The sequence below is a fragment of the Grampus griseus genome (genome assembly GCF_964374135.1).
Source record: "Grampus griseus genome assembly, chromosome: 2".
Lineage (NCBI taxonomy): Eukaryota > Metazoa > Chordata > Mammalia > Artiodactyla > Delphinidae > Grampus > Grampus griseus.
In genome coordinates this window covers 26,243,753-26,264,267 of record NC_139018.1, presented here as the reverse complement: position 1 = coordinate 26,264,267, position 20,515 = coordinate 26,243,753, and the positions used below count along the sequence as shown (strand labels likewise).

Here is a 20,515-nt window from a genome sequence, read left to right as displayed (position 1 = left end):
TCTTTCGTTTCTTAACTCTGAAGAGCTTCATTTTAACTGGGCGCGTCATTTTACTCAGACACTTGGTTACTGACCGCAGGCTGTGTGCTGAGCTTGGGCTGCAACGATAAATGAAAGTCCTTGTCCAGAAGTTGCCCACAGTCCGCCAGGGAGATGGGCACATAGTGCATGATGGTGAAGAGTTGTTTTGACCTTGGTTGCTGTATAGAGAAAGAACAAAGGGAGCCCAAGAATGGCGTGGCCAGCTCTGCCAGGGGAGTCTGGAAAGGTTTCCCGGTAGAGATAATAGTTGAACGGGGCCTTCAAGGGTACCTTTGATGGTATGGGCAGGTCACTTAGGTGGGGGCCCATTTGCCCAACCCCAGCCTGGGTCTATGCCCCAGGACCCCTCTACCCTAAATGGTCTTTGATAAACCCTGACTGTGGGGCAGTGTAGGGGGGGAAGGGAGAACTCAGAAAATGGGGCAGACCTGGGCCCTGTCCTCCAAGAGCCCACTGAATTGGAGGTGGCATGTGGAGTACCAGGTGGGTGTCAGAGCACAGAGCCATGGGAGTGATGGCCTCACCTGGCTACTGAAGCCAATTCCCAATTTACCAATAATTTTCCCACTATGATGTCATTTGTCACAACAGCCACATGCGGTGAGCAGAGTTGTTACTACCACTGCCCCCTCCGCTGTATCCCAGACCAAGGCCACGAGCGCCAGCTTGGCTAAGGCCACACAACTCATAAGGGACCTTGATCACTGGATCCCGTGGGCTTGAGTGCCTTGGGTTTGTGTTCAGAGTAGGACTTGGAAAGCAGACAGGTAGCAAGGAGGACAAACACACCTCATAACAGGTATCAATTTGTGCATAATCAAACGCAACAGGCTACTCTTTTTTTTAAACAGAATAACCTGTTAATTGATACACTTATTGATTGGCGCTATTGACCATTGTGCTATAAAGATCTGGTGGAGAAAATTTAGAGAGTTTATACCTGTTGTGCCCTGGGAGGTCATACCCTGGAATGGCAAAGAGCTTGGATATTGGCTCATTTATTGGGCAACTTGCTAAATCTCTGTGAGTCTCAGTTTTTCTCGTTTGTAAAATGGGGATAATAGCACCTGCTTTATATGCTGTGGCTTAAATAGGGCGACGCATACAGAAAGTCCTCCGTAAGTTAGGCTGTTCTCATTGTCATTATCAATGTGACTTACCAGAGGGTTGTACGCAGCACAGGGGAAGAGCAATAATAACGATGACAGCGACGATCATAGTAACAGCTCACATTTTCTAAGCAAACACGTGGCACGTCGGGTGCCACGACAGTCCCTGGAGTAGCACGGTGAGCAGCCTCTGGCTGTAAGGGGCGCCTAGTCGTGAGGGGAAGCCCGATGTGTTATTGGAGCCCAGGAAGAAGCACCCAGCCTGGGTGGAGGCATATCCCTTCCTGTATGTGTCAAGACTTTCTTGAACACCCACAAAGAGCCAGGCCCTGTATCAGGACAGAGAGTATTTCACATGGATGCCGCGACAGAGGTGGCATCTGCCCATCTTCTCGCCTTGCTGAGGGATGGGCGCCTCTTTTTACTTTTTTGGAGCAGTTCACTCTCCTGCTGACATCTGTCTGGGATCGGGCAGCCTGGGTGGGAGGGGGAAGCTCATGAGACTGGCATCTAGCAGACAGAGTCAGTGAAGCGGGGAAGGGGTTCATCTTGGACTCCAAGTCAGACCCTGGCATATAGTAGGTGCTCAGGAAACTGGGGTCCTCACGGCCCTTTATGCCTGACGCTTGGCATTTTCACTCTTGGTCTTGCCAGCTTTCCAGGGGGAGAAGCTTGGTGGAGGGTTTGACTCGCCTCGGGTGTAGTAGGCAGGGCTGAGCTGCTTTGTGGCTGTGTCACAGGATGGGGTCAAGAAGACTCTTGCAAACAGGGCACTTCTCCCCAAAAACCTTTTCCCCAAAGGGAGGAACTGTCCTCCTTCCTGCCCTTATGTGCCTGCTCCTTCTGCCCTCACAGAAGGGGCCGGGAGGGGTGAGCCAGAGTCCCATCAGCACATGAGTGTGGTCTTGTGCTGGATGGGATTCCGCTGCCCCTTCAAGGTCCGAGGTACTGATGGACGTGGATGATACAGCCACATCCGCTAGGAAGCGGTGGTCGTTATTGACTTTCTTCCTGAGAACACCTCCAAAATAAACTTGCCTACATTCATGTCCTTATCGCAGTGTCTTGTCCCAGAGAACCCACTGTAGAGGTGGTCAGTTGCAACCCATTCTGACTCTCGAAGCAGAAGGGGAGTTCATGGCACACCCGTCAGGAGGCTCAAGGACCACACTTAGCCAGACAAGGACCAAGGGAAGCCGCTGAGAGCCCAGGCACGGGAGATGCAGTAATCAGGAGAGTCTGGCCCAGGGCTGCCCACACCCCTGCGGCTGACAGCACTACTGCTACCCTCCCCAGTAAGATGACTCACAACAGGGGAATTGCCTTGAAATAGGAAGCAGGGGTGGGATGCTGGGTAGACCCTTTCCTGGGGAAAAGAGTTCACTACAGCCATGTTCAGCATCAAACACAAAAGTACCAGGTTGTGGGGTAAAAAGGATGCTGCTGGTGAAAGGGCGAGCACTGATTGGCCCCCAAAAGACAGTCCCCTCAGGCAGTCTGGCTGGGTGTGCTTACAGCATCCTCCTGGCCCTCCGAGCACCCCCGTGAGCTAGGAAGATGGAAGAAGGTAGGACCGGCAGGAGGAAGTGCCGGGGAAAGACAGGGCCCCGAAGATCACCTGACTGGGGCTCTGTGCCCATGACGCTCTTGACCTTTGGGGAAAGGAGGAGGAGTTGAAGCCACCGAGCTTGCTCGCTCTGGGGATGCTGGCTCTGTCTCTGACTTCTTATGTGTTTTAGTCAAGGTCCATTTCATGGTAAGGAAAGGAGAGCCGCTCTGCTTTCTGTGTTCGTTCTCACTTGGAGCTCAGTCAATGTGTCCCATCCATCTTTTCATGTCAGGTCACATAGGTTGGTGGCTACACACAGGCTTGTGTAGCCTTGGGTGAGGACCCCCCCTGGAGGTCCTGTCCACCCTGCCTAATGGTGGGGCTGTCAAATGGTACCAACAGCTCTGTCCAGACAGCAGGAGCTGTGGGTGGGCAGCACTCTTGAAGGTGGTATGGACCCAGTGACGATAAGGGGTCTGTCTCCCTAGGATAGGGCCTCACTCCTGGAAAGGGACGTCAGGGTGGAATGGCCACAGCTGCTTTCGTACCTGCTGTTGAGAGCCTTCTGGGCACCGGTGTTCCTGGTGTGGCCAGGACAAACAGCATGCTCATCCCGTGGGGCGTTCGTATAGACAGACAGAACTGAATCCTAGAATCTCTGAGGGAGGGATCCAGAAACTGACATCTGTAACGAGTGCCCATCTAGATGCTTTTTATGTGAGCAGTTTGCAAGTCTTTGTTATAGCTCTTTGGAGGGGCCGCGCATGGCAGGGATTCCTTTCCTCTCTTCGTAAAGCTAACTCAGTCCTGCCTGGATTCACGGCAGATCTAAAATGATGTGTCTTCTTTCCCCAGCCGTTGGAGGAGCGTGTTTGTTGTGCTTTGTCTTTTGGAGACAGAAAGACTCAAGAGCTGAAGGTTGCTTGGGATGGATTTCAGGAGGATGTTGACTCCAGAGAGGCAGGACCAGGCCTAGGGCAACCCGGATGGGCCATTATGACCGTGAAGACAGTTATCTTAGGATTGTCCAATCACCTGGCCTGAGGCTGGCCATGTGGCAGCTGTAAAAAAAAGCCATGGACGCGCAGCCCTGAAGATTTAGCCGTTGCTGAAATTCCAAAGTCAGCGCTAACACCCCTGGTGATGTTGAACAACTCTGAGACCTTCTCCCTTTCCTCCCCAAAAGGTGTGCGCCTTGATCGAGTGCGTGGAGGCCGCCAGAAATACAAGCGACGGCTGGACTCAGAGAGCAGCCCGTACCTGAGCTTACAGATTTCTCCTCCTGCTAAAAAGCCATGTGAGTGCAGGGCATCCCTGCCCCTCTTGCCAGCATCTGTCCCTGGAACATCTGGCGTCCCTTTGGGGAAATGCCATCTTCACACTGCTGGGTTATGGGGCACTGAGGGTCACGGGGAGGGGCATCAGTGTCTGGCATTGGTATCGGGTACTTCAGGCTTCATTCAGAAGACCTTTCCTGTGGCATTTACAGAATGTAGCTCCAAATGCAGCATGATCCTAAGAGGGCACAGGCCCAGCATCCCTCACCTCCCACTCGAATCACGTTCATCTCAGGAGAATTCACCAGGCAACTTCCCTTGTTGGGATATCTCCCAAGAGCCCAAACCATCACTGCCAGCAACTCTGTGGAGTCAGAAAGGGATGGACTGGGAGTTTTGGGTTAGCAGATGCAAACTATTACATATAGAATGGATGGACACCAAGGTCCTACTGTATAGCACAGGGAACTATAGTCAATGTTCTGGGATAAACCATAATGGAAAAGAATATAAAAAAGAATGTATATATGTATAACTGAGTCACTTTGCTATATAGCAGAAATTAAAACATCATAAATCAACTATCACCAATAAAATAGAAGGAGAGAAAGAAAGAAGAAAGAGAGAGAAAGGAAGAGAGAGAAAGAAAGAAAGAAAGAGAGAAAGAAAGAAAGAAAGAAGGAAGGAAAGAAAGAAAGGGAGGGAGGGAGGAAAGGAAGGAAGGGAGGGAGGGAGGGAGGAATGGAGGGGGGTTTTTAGCCATGTTTGAGCTTCCTGGGGCTCCTCAGAACCCGGCTTTTCTTCCTGAGCCATCTCAGATTCCACCTTGGCCCCTTTCCTCTTTGCCCAGGCATTTACATTCTCCCTTTTGTTGTTGCAGTGACTAAAATCGTCTCCTACCTGCTGGTGGCTGAGCCGGACAAACTCTACGCCATGCCACCCCCTGGCATGCCAGAGGGCGACATCAAGGCTCTGACCACTCTCTGTGACCTGGCAGACAGGGAGCTCGTGGTCATTATTGGCTGGGCCAAGCACATCCCAGGTGAGTCCCAGAGGACTGGGGGAGAGTGTAGTCAGAGGCTCACAGCCGCTCTCTCCGTGGCTCTGGTCCTGATGCATGGGAACCCGTGACCCAGGAGCCCTGTGGAATCTTGGCAAAACTATTTTTCTCTGGCCTCCTTTCTCTCTTTGTGGGATTGGAGGTGAGCCGTTGTTTGGAAGGTCCAGTGATGTTCCTGAACTGCTGGGGGCTCTTCAGAACGGATTATCATTCTAGCAGGGGTATGACTGCTTCTACAATAGGTAATAATCAGAGCAGGTTCTTTGAATCCTTAAAGGCCAAAGAACAGGGTTTTATCCTAAATCTTATTGGCAATATACCGGAAAACAACACAGAAGAGGGATTGACTCTTGTTTCCTATTAGAGGCAGGTGAAGTGGAGTGGTTAAGAACATGCGCTTTGGAATCAGACTGGGATTCAGGTTCTGGGTCTGCAACTTGCTAGCTGTGTAACCCAAGGCAGGTCGCCCGACCTCTCTGCAAACAGGAAACACCAGCAGTACCTCCTTCGTGGGCTTTGACGTGGGGCTGAAATGCGAGCGTGTGTATGATGCTTGGCACATCCTGACGTCAGCTGCATGCTCACTCTTGCCATTTGCCTGATCTTACGGGAGGCCTGTCTCTCAGTTTGGATTCTGTGATTTTTAAGATCATTTCTGGCATGAAAAGTACATGTTACGAATGTGTTTTGGGTGATCCGGACTTCTCTTTGTTGCATGTGGCCCCAAACTGCTCTTTCAGTCTTTTTCATTCTGGATAGAGGGAGGGAGCTGATTTTTAATTAGTTTTTGTAGACTCCGATACCCACATACTCTGCACCACACCCTTCTTGGGGGGCTTTCTAAAGTCTGTGCAGTTTATTCCTTTGTGGTCCTAACAGCTTGGCTCATACTATCGGGGAGACGTCCTGTTCTTCTCTGGCAGTGACCTACCATGGACTCAGATTCTTCCTAGCTTTGTAATGTGGGACAGTTTATCTTCCTGTCTCTACGTCCTTTTTGTGTTTGCCACCGGCTCTGAAAGATGAATACAGCATGCATGGTTATGTAGCAAAGGTGTCCGAAACTTAAGATGCCAAGGCCCACAGTTTGATTGGGGCAAGTCAGAAAGTCCTCATATAAGATGTTATGGGCACAGCTTACAGGAAGGAGCCTTCCTGCGGACAACGGCTCAGAGGGGGTGCTGGTGTCACTTAGTTGGCAGGAAGCCTAGAATTCCTTCCACAGGGACTCCCTGACTCACGGGTGGGCTCCCTGGGGATCTGGGCTGGAGCGCCCTTACTAAGGAGCTCAGCCTCTTGGGATTACACACTCAGTAGTTTTTGAATCTGCCCTGCGCTGATTCAGCACCACTGTGGGGTCAGGCCACTGCTTAAGACACCTCAGCCTGGATTGCTCCACTAACCCAGGGCCAGGTTAGGCACAGCTCCCCCTGCACACACCCCCTTCCCATCACGCACTCCTCTTCCAGGCTGAGCAGATACTGCATCGCAGCCACGGCTCAGGAGTGGCTCCTGGCGGGCCCGTGGGTCACTGCCCGCTTCTTCTACCACCTCGTGCCCACAGTAACCCCCAGGGGGTAGAGTAGCACCAGGAGGCAGTGCCTCCCTTGCACCCATTTTCCTTCTCATCTCCCAGCCCCACCTCCCGTCTGTGCCCAACCAAGGGTGCAGTGGCAGAGCAGAATGGTTGCTGAGGGCACAGACTTTGGATTCAGGCAGACCTGGCCTCTCATCCCAGCTCCGTCCTTACTGGCTCTGTGCGAGATGCTTCATTTTTCTGTGCGTCAGGGTCCCCACCTGTGAGTAGTAGCGCCTCCCTCACTGGGTTGCTGGGAGGACCTGGCTCGCTTAGCCCAGGCCCCTCACAGAGTGGGCACCTGATAAATGGCAGAGACTGTGACCATGGTCGTTGCTAATAGTATTAAAAGCCTCCTTTCACATCATCATTTCTCCTTGTCCAAAGCTGAATTCTTTTTGCTTAAAAAATAAACATAGGGGCTCATTTGTCTGTCTCAAATGCTAATTTGCCTATTTTGCATACATTTGCATGCTGAATTATTTGGGCCTGACCTTCTAGTGTTTAAGGTAAAATTAATTAATAGGGTCTCCTGCTACTGCATGTAAACCTCATATTAAGGGTGATGACATAATCCAGTGCCTGATATAGTTAAACTAATTGACTTAATCCCATCTCAGATTAGATGGAAAACTTATCTGAAGACCTGGTCAGAGAATGAGAAAGAGAATGAGAAACAGGGCAGGTTGAGTAGGAAGCCAGGGCCCCACCCTGGGACTTTTGTCAGCAACTGTCCATCTTGGTCCCTGGACAGACAGAAGGACTGGCTTGGCTTCTTTAGACGCTCAGGTTAGAGCTCTGGAGAGGAGCCCAAGCCGCTGCCCTGAATTAAGCACAGGATACCACATTTCATGCGTCAGTATTGTCTAATCCAGAGCCTGGCACACAGAGGGTGCTTCCTACTTGCTTTTGCATGCATTTATTGAGTACTAACTGTATGTAAACTCTCTTGCTAGGAGTTGTGGCCCATCTAAAGAATTAGATTAATTGCTGCCCTAAGGGTCTCATTTGGGAATAAGTTAGATAATTTAAAAAAACAAAACAAAAACCTTTTTTCATGGAAAATTTCAAACAAAGGTAGACCAAAGAGTATGATGAACCTCCCCATTACCCTGCTTCAACAGTTATCCCCTCAACGGCCAATCTTGTTTCCTCTCTACCCACCCATTTCCCACCTCCTGTATCTCAGACGTGAGAAGGCAGATGCTTAGTTAGAATGCAGCAGGAAGAACCACAGGATGGAGTGCAGAGGCAGGAGGGATGCCGCGGGCTTGCGGGGAGAGAGTAGAACAAGAGTGAGGCCTTCAGGATTGATGGGCAAGTGGCCATGGAAGAAAAGTCCAGAGGGACATTAAGTGCTGTGCACAGAAGCGGACATATTCATGCGGGCACTGAGTGGCCAGCTTAGCCGGAAGGAAGGCTCATTTGAGCACGAACTCATTCCCAGCACTCCTCTCCCTTTTCCCCATATTACTGAACACACAGGATACTTCTGCAAGGGTGAGTTCCGTGGGAAAGCTAGGGCTGCTTGTGATTCCCCCAGAGCAGCAGCCACTCTTTCGTTTGAGTCAGTCTGAAGTTGCCCACCCCAGCACAGGCTTTTCCCTTGAGTTGAGTTTTCCAAGTATTGGGCTGCCCAGAGAACAAGCCCAAGTCTTTAGAGTGTCCGCCTCTTATTCCCCATGAGCGAGAGATTAGAACAAGAGGCAACAAACATTCACAGGCAGTGGGTATCACTTGATGAATTGCAGCCTGCAGATGTTATTAGGTGTTACCCTCCCAGCCCAGGCAGCCCCGAGGGTGCCCCAGCCAGGACAGCCTCAACCAGCTGGCCCTGCCCAGCCCAGGCTGACACGTGCACGGTTTCTGCAGGGGACACCCCCAAGGGGCCTCCTAGCGGAGGGTCCCTCAGAGACCCTGCTACCAGGAAGCCACTGTCTGGCTCACACTGGGGAGAGAAGAACACCAGCGGCCGATGAAATATGGGCTGACGAGTGACAGCAGCTGTGTCTGGAGTGGCCTCAGATCCTATAATTACATCTCCCTTTATTACCTCTGCTAATGGCCCTCCAGGTCGACAGAAACGATAATAAATTAACAGATTATGAACTCCACTTGCCACAAATTATGTGCTCTTTTTTTTTTTTTTTTTAAATTCTAGAAGCTCATGCTGTCAAATCACTGGGGGATGGGGGCTTGGGAAGAGCCCGAATGTTATTAGATCAGTTGGTGCAGATAAAGCAACTTTCCGGGGGCAGCAGAGCTCAAGGTGGGAGAGGTGGGAGTAGGCAGCCAGCTGGGAGAGCCCCAGGGGCACGGGCCACACGTAGCCTCTCCCAGCAGCCCCTCTGCCCCAGAATTGCTGATCAGTTGATGGAGGAGACTCAGCCCAGCACAGGAACGCAGAAGTGAAGGGTGCATTGCTGAAGGGCAGGGAGGAGTGCTTCAGCTCTTTTGTTTGGGTTTAATAAAAGAAAGAATATGTGCTTCCAGTAAAGATGTGGCAGAGGGGTGGAAGTGATGTGTTCCAAATACCCATCTTTCCTAAGCCTCATTCTGGGAATTTGTGTATGTGTATAGCCACTGTGTGTGTGTCCCCTCCCTGCCATCGTTCATACTATAACACTGCTTTACACTCTGCGTTTTTCATTTAGTTATATGAAATAGTAGCATTTACTATATGCTAAGCCGTGTTCTAAGCGGTCCACACGTTAGCTCATTTAATCCAAACCACCCAACGAGGTAAGTACTATTATTATTCCCATTTTACAGATGAGGAAACTGGGGCACAGAAAACGTGCCCAGGGTCACAGCCAGTGGTCAGCAGAGCTAGGGTTCCAACAGACAGGCTGGCTCTGGCATCTGTGCCCTTCATAGTTAACATCTCTCTTGGGCAGTGAGTATCTTTCTACATCCACATTCATGGTTCTTCCTTATTCTCTCTAGTGGCTTCTACTGTTCCATTCACCCAGCTAATAATTACATTTTATTACATTTATATAATAAGTACATATAGTACATTGGTTACATTCACGTTGTCGCCTGCTTTGGGTCGTTACAAACAGATCTAACAAACAGCCTTTTCACATTTATCTTTTTATGTTTATGCATACTTTTCTTTCTAGGAGAAATTCCTAGCGGTGAGATTGCTAGGTTGAAGGGAGAATGCCTTTTGTGTCATGCTTGATTTAATGTCACTTCTTCAACACGGACAGGTTCAAAAGCCAAAACTAGACAAAAACGCGTAGGCAGAACTCTCACCTCCATCCCCATCCCCTCCCCCTCCTTTCTCCTAGAGATAATTTTTATTTCTCATTTTTCCTTCTTGTGTTTCTTTTGTCAAACATTAGAAAATATTGGAGCTATTTCAAACATTAGAAAATATCCAATATTTCCCCCCGACCTTGCACAAAACCAAGCAGCCTCTATCCGCTGTGCAGCACTTTGGGGTGTGCACCTGGATTTTCAAAGCTATTTCTAGATCCTCCTGAAGAAGCTCAAGGAAGAAGAGAAGAGTCAGGGGCTGAGTCACTCCTCAAACCAGCCTAGCAAGGGGTGTGCACACAGGCCTCAGGACACCCTCAGGTGGTGGTCCCACATCCCCAAGTTGCTCCATCCCCCCCTCCACGGCACCCTCTGCCACCGACCTGCCCTGTAGGCCTGCCTCTGACTCAGGCATGATAAGCAAAGGCAGCTAAATCTGGACTCATGTCTAGAGGACTAAGAGGGTCCATCTATGTTCTTCTGGCCCATCTTCTCGTCACCCAGGAGTCGAGGACCGGTGGCATCTGTCCATTCTTGCCTCTGTGCCAGGAATGTTTGTGGGGCCCCTTTGCACCACGCTGGGCACTTGGCAGTGGGGCTTGGAAGGTGAGCGGCTTGGTGCCCGTGCTCCCGGGAGCCTGGGGCTCCCAGTCACAGGAGTGACTGCGGTCCGTGCAGACACACCCCTTCAGGGCTCCACCTCGCCCCTCAGAGCTCAGCCCCAAAGTCTCCTCTTCTGCAGAGTCCCCAGGACTCTCTCATTTGGGCCACATTCCCCCGTTGCATGTTCTCAGCCCTTCATCTCACTGGAGCTCTTCTTACAGCTGTAACCTCATGGGGACACTCTGTAACTTGGGGTGTGGCTTTCCCTCTTGACTGAGCTCTTGAAGGCAGGGATCGGCTCTGGTTCCAGCTGGCCATTATGTCCCTGGTGCCTGGCACAGGGCCTGGCACTTAGTAGGTGCTCAGAAAATATGTGGGGCGTGAACGAGGGGGCAGAGCGTGTTGCCCATGTTCTCCTAGCCCTGAGCCTCTCGTGAATCTTTTGTCTTTCGTTTCCAGAAGCCTAGCTCCTACCTCACCCTCCCTCTCTGCCACCTTCCAGTTCAATTGTCTATTAATTTTGCCCCGTCCACCTCCTACATCTTCCCTCCCAGTCTGTCTGCCTTCAGACCCGCACCCCCAGTGCAGTCCCACACGTCCCTACGTACACACACCCCCCGTGCTGGCTGATTGCTATCTGTTAATTAATGTCGCCCCAGGCCTCTCCTGCTCAGAGGCCCGATAAGGGAAATTGGATGTCCATTTCTATCTATCTTTCATTACCACCCGGCTCTCCGGCTCTCCCCGCCACCACGGGCAGCCCACACCCGCTCCCACTCTGGGATCTGGACGACAACACACGAGCACCTGACCCCTCTGTGCCACAGCCTCTCCCCCGAGAAGACGCATCAATCCACGCTCACCCCGTGTCGGCAGTATAATCGCTCCAGCTCTGTGGGCGATCACCGGGGATGCCAGCAGCCGGGTGGTGATCCCAGGTCCGGGTTGTACAGATCGGCCTGCGAACTGTGATAGTCAGACTAAAAAGGGTGTTTACTGGGAAAGGGGTACCTGCTGAGCGAAGGGGGGCTTCCTTCCCTGGATGCCCCTTACAGTTGGACACTGGTTGTTGCGCTGGTTGGAAAACAGGGAGGGACAGTGGCTCTTAGAGACAGAGGACAGCAGATGAGGGTGAAATAGACTCCAAGAGAACCCAGAGGGATGGGCCAATCCAGAGGCTTGGGACCGCCCCGGGCCTCCAGTCTGGGGGTGGGGGAGAAGAATCACGTCAATAGCGTGCTAACAACAACAACAACAACAGTAATAGTACCTACCTTCCTCGTTCACGTGTACTGAGCACCAGTTGTGTGCAGGGGGAGGTGTTAGGTGCTTCCCGCGGCCATCTCTTTTCATCCCCACCGCACCCTGAGTCAGAACACTGCATCTAAGTGGGGTTAGGTTCTAGGTCAGCAAGTAAAGAGTCCTACATAAGCAAAATTACCCGTGGAGCTCCCTTCATTTCAGTTGTCCGTGACGGGTGCATAGTGCAATGGCTTTGTGGATACCTTTCCTTTTTGGTACATCGGATGTGGTCAGTCGTGGCACCCATCACTGAGTTTCTGGTTGAAGTTACTGCCTTGTGTTTAGTGACCAAGATATTTGAAAATCAACTCTCCTCCTCCCTCCCTGCTTCCCTCGCTCTCCCTTCCTTCCTTCCTTTTCTTTTTTCTTTCTCTTAAATCAAGATGTTCATTGACTTTACCTAAGTTAAGTGCATATATAATACAGTTCCAGTGCGTCATTCTCATTTTGCAGGTGAAGACTTTCTTCTCATCGTTAATAATAATAGTAAGAGCTCAGTAAATGTACGTTTTGTAATCATGGTCTCATTTAGACCTCACAGTGACTCTCTGAAGCAGGCACTACTGTTATACCCATTTCATAGATGGGGAAGCTGAGGTTTGGGGAAGTAGCACAGCTCTTACAAGGTCAGCCTACAGGTAGTAAATGCAGAGTCGGGATTCAAGCCCAGGCAACCTTCAGAGCACACTGAACAAGACAGTGCCATAACTCTGGAGCCCCCCCTGCCCCCGTCCTTCTTTCACTCTGAACTCAGCCTCCTTGCTAGTAGGGAGGGGGAAACACCCCTGATCCAAGCTCCCAGAATACAGGACTGCTTGGGTCATTGTTAGGTGGAGAGTGATGGCCAGGCCAGGGGGGGTCTGACCTCTGGGAGGACAGGCTGCCTGTGAGAAAGTGCCCCCTGACCCTGGGCACTCTTGAGCTCTTAGCAGCCCCAGGCTGTGGTCACTGGCCGGGAACAGCTGATTCCTCCTCCTTCCTGGTTGGGCCCCTGGGTCTCGGCACAGCTGAGACTGCATTGAGGTCAGGCGTCACTCGAAAGCACTAAAGCGTCCCCTACACTGAGCAGAGAGGGGGATATGGAAACTCCTCTGAGTGGAAGGCACCCTATACTGCCACCTCCTGATTCTACTATGAATTCAATAACTCCTTAAATAACAAATGCATTTCATTCATCAAAAAGCCTCTCTGCACATTCGAAAAATGCCATAGAACTAACAGTAATAATGATAATAACAACCGTCAACATTGACTGAGCTCTTGTTTTGTTAAGTCTTTTCCATGAATTCCATGTCTGACTCATTCACCAAGGGAAGGACAATGAGACCAGCAGGTAAAAGGGAGAGGCAGGGTCCAGAGGTTCCCCACCAGCGCCAGGGAGGCCCCCTGACCTCCGCTGCCCTGCTTGCGCCCTCTTCCTGCAGGCTTCTCCAGCCTCTCTCTGGGGGACCAGATGAGTCTGCTGCAGAGTGCCTGGATGGAGATCCTCATCCTGGGCATCGTGTACCGCTCGCTGCCCTACGACGACAAGCTGGTGTACGCTGAGGACTACATCATGGATGAGGAGCGCTCCCGCCTCGCGGGCCTGCTGGAGCTCTACCGGGCCATCCTACAGCTGGTGCGCAGGTACAAGAAGCTCAAGGTGGAGAAGGAGGAGTTTGTGACGCTCAAGGCCCTGGCCCTGGCCAACTCAGGTACGGGCGGGTGTGGGGCGTCCAGGGGGAGCTCCAGGAGGTCTTCTGGGCCTGGGGAGCACAGCTCTGGGGCCTGTGAGCAGGACCTCTGTAAGGGGCAGGAATGGTCTGAGGACGCCAGAGCTTCTTGTCACCAAAGATTGTGCAAGGGGTGGCCTGGAGTCGAAGAGATGGTGATGGAGGCTGGCACTGGCTGAGTATTTCCTAAGGCCTTGATTTGCAGGGCATCCTGCTGGGCCCTTGCCATGAAGATCAGCACAGGGTTAAGGGCACAGATTTCAGAGGCAGGTTGCTAAGAGTCAAGTCCTGCTCCTGCCACTTGGGCAAGTCTGTGCCGCACTTCACTCTGTGCCTCAGTTTCTTCATCAGTATAATGGGAACAACAAACAGTCCAGAAGACTATGGAAGGGATTTATTTATATATAGTTATGCTTACACTATGCTTGGCATATAATAAGTACTCAGTCTGTTAAATCAGTTAGCCATGAACTGATTTCATCTTACAGTCAACCCTATGAGCAAAGTTATTATTTTAACCCCATTTTACAAATGGGGAAACTGGGGCTTGGAAAGGTGAGGCAAATTGCCCAGGGTCACACAGTTAAAGAGCGTCAGACAGAGCTAGGACCCAAACCAAGGTCCTCTGATTCCAAAGTCAACTCCAAGCTTATACCCACTCCTTGAATCTCCCACTCAAATTGCTCAGGCCCAAGAGAGAAAACTTTCCTGGCATTAAAAAGGAGGCTTCACTCCCATTTCTTTTAGCGCCCACCAACTTCTAGCTAGACTATCTGGGGAGAGGGACCGGGCATTGGTAACTCAGGTGAGTGAGCTTCAATGTAACCTGTGTCCACACTCTGCAGGTACCAGGCCAGGTGCAGGGGTTGTGGTGGGGATTGCAGAAGAAGGAGAAAGGCAGGGTCCCTGTCCTAAAGAGAGAGTGTCAGGCACGCAGACACATAATTCTGCTGCTGGGCGCATGCAGTAGTCAATTGCTCAGATCTCAGTCAAGTTCAAAGTGGACCCAAGTTCAAATTCTAGCTCTGATACTTCGTAGCAGTGTGACCTTGGGCAAGTTGGCAACCTTCCGTAGCTCTGTCCTGTGTGTAAAGTTGGGATGTCCCCATCCCTCCTCCAAGCACTTTTTTAAATGATTGACTGAAGATAACACGCTTAGCCCAGTGCCTGGCCTAGAGGAAATGTTCAATAAATATTATTATCATTATTATTAATATTAGAGAAAACAAGTGTTATCAGTGTATGGAAGAGAGAGAGCTGGTTCCAGATGGAGACAGTACAAATAGGGGAACCAGCCAGTTTGCTTAATGCTGTCACATTTTCACTGGAAGTTCCATGTCCTGGGAAACCTCAATCCCTGTAAAACTGAGACAGTTGGTCCCCTAACAAATGGCTTCACAGAGAATACAGGGGATGCTGTCACTGCCCCACTCAGACCCCCTTTACTGGGTTAGTGCATCCGTGCCCCAGCTGCTGAATTTTGCTGCTGATAGCACACAACTGCCCCCTTCGCCAGACACCTACCCTCACCTGCCTTGCTTGGAGGGTTACATATCCAACCCCCGACCCCCTTCTCACCTTCAGCCAAAAGCAGACCCACACAGGGGAACCAAAGGCTGGACTCCCGGAGTGGGATCAGGCACAAGCCAGGCTGTGTGCATCCTTACCGTGCTTGCCCCGCCCTCGCCCTATCCCGCCTCCTCACCTTCCTTTCTCCTGAAAGCACACTCGCCACAAATCCCATGCACCCGAACCCCCATCTCAGGCTCTGCTTCCAGGGAATATGACCTAATAGACAGAAGGAAGCTTTTTTTTTTAGTTCAAATCCCTTTTATTAAAAAACTAATGCAAAAAAAGAGTTAAACATTTTACATACTTCTGTAGAGACCATTTACACACACCTTGATTCCAAAATTGTAATGCAGTCTGTTAGAGAATGCTAATGCTGTTGGTTTCTTTCTGGTACAGTTTCAGATTGACAGAATAACTGAGCAGATAGTATATAGAGTTCCATACACCATCCCACCTTCATTCCCCAGCCCCTGTACACAATTCCCATTAACATCTTGCGTTAGTCTGGTAATTTGTCGCAATTAATGAGCCAATTTTTTTTTTTTAATCTGACGGCTTTTTTTTTTTTTTAGTTTCGTTTATTTATTTATTTTTGGCTGCGTTGGGTCTTCATTGCTGCGCGCAGGCTTTCTCTAGTTGCAGTGAGCGGAGGCTGCTCTTTGTTGTGGCGCGCGGGCTTCTCACTGCAGTGGCGTCTCTTGTTGCGGAGCACGGGCTCTAGGTGCGCGGGCTTCAGTAGTTGTGGCGCACGGGCTTAGTTGCTCCGCGGCATGTGCGATCTTCCCAGACCAAGGCTCGAACCCATGTCCCCTGCATTGGCAGGCAGATTCTTAACCACTGAGCCAGCATGGAAGCCCAATGAGCCAATACTGATACACTATTATTAACAAAAGTCCACAGTTGCCTTCAGAGCTTACTCTTTGTGTTGTCTGGTTCTATCAGTTTTGACAAATGCACAACGACAAATCTCCGTCATCACATATCATGCAGAAGAGTTTCACACCGTCACAGTTCCCTGCACTCTCCTGTTCCAAGGGAAGCATTGTCATCAGCGGTTGTAGAGGGGCTGGGGGTTTGGGTGGGCCGAGGAGGAGAGGAAACCAGTGAAATCAGAGGACACAGGGCAAGCACAGCGAGATGCAGCAAGGCCGCCCAGACCCTGGAGGGCACCTCCTGGATGTTGGACTCTCCTGACCACTTCTCACAAGACCCGGAGCTCACGCTTGCCCAGGCCAGGAGAGGAACGTGAGGAGGTAGGAGGCCACTCAGCTGTCGCCTCCACCCACTCCTCAACGCCAAGCTTTCAGAGGACTCTTTAGCTCTGTCAGCTGCTCTGGCCTTAGATCTCAATACGTACAGACATGCACGCATGCACATGCGCACACACAGACATACACACATACAAATATAAAACACCTGAGGACCGACGGAGCCCGGCAGGAGCTGCTGCTAGCATCAAGCTTTGCCGGAGTAGGTGCTTTGCCATGAGAGACAAAGTGCCGGGAATCTGGACTTCTTGCCCCAGTGGCATTTACCAGGCCATCCTGCAGCTCTGTGCAGGTTCAAGAGCTCCAAGTGGAAAAAGAGGAGTTTGTGATGCCTCAGGCCTTGGCTACCTCATGGAGCGATCAGATGCAGGCAGGAAACAGAGAAAGAACAGGCCTGTTTGGAGGTTAGGCTAGAAGAGCTGTTGGTGTCAGAACAGAGGCTCCAGGACTCTGAAGGGAGTGGGGTGGAATAGGGTCAGTATAGGGAGCCGTGAAAGGTTGTGGAGGAGCGACCTGTCCCCAGCAGCGAGGTAGGACAGTCACCCAGGCAGACAGCGTGTTAGCTGGAGGAGAGACAGGGGCTAGGAGATCACTGGAGTGGTGCTGGTGGCAGCCCCGAGGGCCACCACGGGTGCCACTGCGGAGGCTGAGTGGGCGGTAGCAGGTCAGAGGCTTTGGCCCCAAACCACGCCCCCTCGGAGCCTGCTGGCTGTCTTTCACCCCACCTCCCGGCCTCTCCAAGGCTCCCTGACAGCAGAAAAAATTCATAGCCATTGATTTTGTAATTAACAGTTTATCAATGCCATCGATACAGACTCGCTGATGGATTGCAAAGGAATTAATCTTCCAATGTTATTTTATTTCAGTTTTGGTCGAAGGCAGCTGCCAATTTTGGCCTCCTTGGGGAGCGTGGGGTGGTGGGGAGAGGAAACCGGCAGGAAGGAGAGGAATCTGGACGGCCAGGTCCCAGCCTTACAGGGACTAGTGCATCTTGGCTGCAGGCTCTGGAATCAGCCAAGAGTGTAGGAATGGAGCCACGCTTCATCCCCAGCTGGCAAAGGAAGAGTCCTCACCGCCTTGGTAACAAGGAGCAGGAAAATGTGGAGGAGTCTTAGGTATGGGGCCGGCCCTGCGAGAGCACTCTCCTGCAGTCTGAGTTTTCACAGTAATGATAATAACAACATTTATTAGTGCCTGATGACGTGCTAGTTCATTTAACCCTCACCACTACCCTGTGAGGTAGGCACTCTCATTTGCTCCATTTCACAGACAGGAAACAATCTCAGAGAGCCTAAGTAACTTGGCCAAAGTCACACAGCATCTGAGACTCCAGAGTCTTACCCACCTCATTCTACTGCTATTCTCCTAAGAAAAAGAGACAGGACCCTTGGAGGCATGGGCTGAGTACGGATCCAAAATGTCAGAGGGAATTACTGGGCTTAGCCAGTTGGTACAACTGCCCTTGGCAGTCTGGTATCTAAACCAACCCAGCATGCAAAGGAATTGCCCTGCTTTTTTTTTTGAAGAATTCAGGAAACTTGCCCAGTCTTCCTTGACAACCCACCCAGAGCTTCAAGTTCCCTTGATTCACATGCACCCATCCTCTCCCACCTTTGGCAGGCCCTGGGGGCTGCAGTTCAGGCACATCAGCAGAGGGCTGGTTATTTTCCCCAAGGCCATGAAGTGGGTTCTACTTTGCTTCTGCTCAGACCCAGCCGTCAGCAGGCACCTCCCTGCCCCTTTGGGATTTAGGTAAATTTCATTTGAAGTTCATGGCCTGAGCCCGAAGCCTTCCGCAGGATTCTGTAGAACTCCCAAGAGCATCTTCCATCACTGTGCCCCATGTGTCCAGCCATGCTCTCTTAGCGCCCCCGTATCCCCCACCGCATGGCACGCAGACACAGCGCTCAGCCCCTTTATCGGTGTATGTATACTGTAGCAGCTATTTTGTAAGCTTAGTGAATGCACTGAACACTTGGGCTGGTGCCTGGTGGCAGCAGCAACAATAATAATCATGATGAAGGTCGTCACGGTCATGACGGTTATGATGGTGGCGATGGCGATGATGATGAAGGTGATGGTGGTGGTGGTATTGATGATGATTGACGGTGACGATGGTGGTGAAAAGATGATGGTGGTGATGGTGTTAATGATGATGCTGCTGGTGGTGGTGGTGATGGTGATGATGATACCACTAGCTGGGCACTTATTTTGTGACAAGTACTGTTTTAAGCCCTCGATCTATATTAACTCACTTAACCTCTTGAGGTGTAGGTATGGCTATTATCTCTTCAAAAATTAGGACAATGAGGCACAGAGAAATTAAGTAACTTGTCTAAAGTCACAGAGCTAGCAGGTGAGGGACGCAAGATTACAATTCCACCAGTTTGGGTTCAGAGTCCACCTGGCACCTGCAGGACAATGACAGGTCTGCTCGTGTTTAAGCCCTTCAGGGTCTCCACTGCCACCTCTTGGTGGGTTCTCAAGAAAAGTCCTCCATGGATACAGATCTCTTCTTGGGTGTGAACCACAGCTCCGTCATTGGCCTCTGTGACTTCAGACTGGCACCTTAACCTCTCTGAGCCTGGGTTTCTCTCTCTGGCTCCAAAGCAGAGATCAAGGACCCCGGGGTGGCCCCCACGCCCAGGGCAGTGCTCTCCGGCCACGCCCGCTGATGCTCTGCCTTGCGTCCACAGATTCCATGTACATCGAGGATCTGGAGGCGGTCCAGAAGCTGCAGGACCTGCTGCATGAGGCGCTGCAGGACTACGAGCTGAGCCAGCGCCACGAGGAGCCGCGGAGGACGGGCAAGTTGCTGCTGACGCTGCCCCTGCTTCGGCAGACGGCTGCCAAGGCCGTGCAGCACTTCCACAGCCTCAAACTGCAAGGCAAGGTGCCCATGCACAAACTCTTCCTGGAGATGCTGGAGGCCAAGGTCTGATGGCCTGGCCCAAGGACCGAGTCCCACCCAAGGACAGACAAACCGACGGGGAGACCTCCACAGCCACCAGCCTCAACATTCAAGTCCTGTATCATGGCCGCGAGCAGTCCCAGAGGAAGGGGCTCCTGGCCTCCTGGCTGTGTGCAGAGCCCTGGGTGCTGTGGGGTAGGGAACGGGGATGGGAGGGCAGGGCGCGGGGCTCATCTGTAACTGGCTTTTTCTTTGGTATGTTTTTCCTCCGCCACGGGCAACGCTGAGGCCTGGGCCAGAGCTGACTCCCCTGAGGCTGGAGACCACCGAGGAAGTGCCCCCTCTCCCTGCCAAATCACCAAGAGGCAGCACTAGCAGAACACACTTCCTAACCCCATGCCCGACCCCTGTCCTCTGTCCATGGCCTGCGTGGGCAGTGCTTAGCGCCCAGCATACTCAAGTGGGGTACCTTCTGGAGGTTTCCCTCTCCCAGAGTGCAGTTAACTTTCTTGCAGGGGTGCTGCCTACTCTGGGCTTCTGTGGGGCCCCTCAAGAGGCCCTACACCTTCCACAGTCCAGACGGCTCCCTCCCTCCATCCTTCCTCTAAGCTCCCAGGCCCGGCTCACCATCAGGAGAGTAGCGCCAGAACTCATGCGTTTCCCTGGTGACCCCACCCCTCGGTGCGCCCCCCGCCCGCCTGTCACCACGGCCCCAGGGCCTGTCCTCCCCCTCTCTCCCCCAGGAGTCCTGCTGCTACTTCCTGCCCTACCTCAGAGCTCACTCCCACAGTGGGTTCAGCCAGCCAAGACCTCAGGGCCCGTGGGTAGGACTGGTGCTGGCTCGGAGAAGAGCAGGGACCAGGCAACACTCCCCAGCGCTCCCCCTTCTTCTGGCTTCTCCCACTCCCCGGGGGCAGGTCCAGAGCAGCTAGGCCTTGGGAAACGAGGGAGATGCAGGGGCCTGACCCCGTCTGAGGGCACCCTGGGCACTTGGTTCTGGCAGCCCTGGGAGGACCGGGTCAGGATAGTAGGGAGAGCCCAAACCAATCTTTGCCGAGCACAGAAAGGCCCAGAAGCAGAGATGAGCAGGCGGGGGAACCCTGAAGACAGAGGCTCGGTGGAGGTCACCAGCCCACCTGATCTTTCCTGGTATCCAGGGGCAGTGGACACCGAGGCCCCCTCCCCTGCATCCCAAGGGCTGGGTGAATCAGCGCCACAGGAGGGGCTGCTCCTGCCATCCTTGGCCTAAGGAGGTGTAGCGTAGCTCCCT

At 52.0% G+C, this 20,515-nt stretch overlaps 1 protein-coding gene across 1 annotated transcript in view; it reads left to right on the top strand.

Moving 5' to 3' along the window:
• ESRRB (estrogen related receptor beta) overlaps positions 1-19,691 on the top strand; it is a 51,994-nt gene extending 32,303 nt beyond the window's left edge. Inside the window, exons 3-6 of the mRNA XM_082649585.1 lie at positions 3,887-3,997; positions 4,858-5,019; positions 13,207-13,476; positions 19,031-19,691. Coding sequence (XP_082505711.1) covers positions 3,887-3,997; positions 4,858-5,019; positions 13,207-13,476; positions 19,031-19,275 — 788 coding nt within the window. The 3' untranslated portion in view covers positions 19,276-19,691. The remainder of the gene's footprint in view (positions 1-3,886; positions 3,998-4,857; positions 5,020-13,206; positions 13,477-19,030) is intronic.
• Positions 19,692-20,515: the final 824 nt, after the last annotated feature.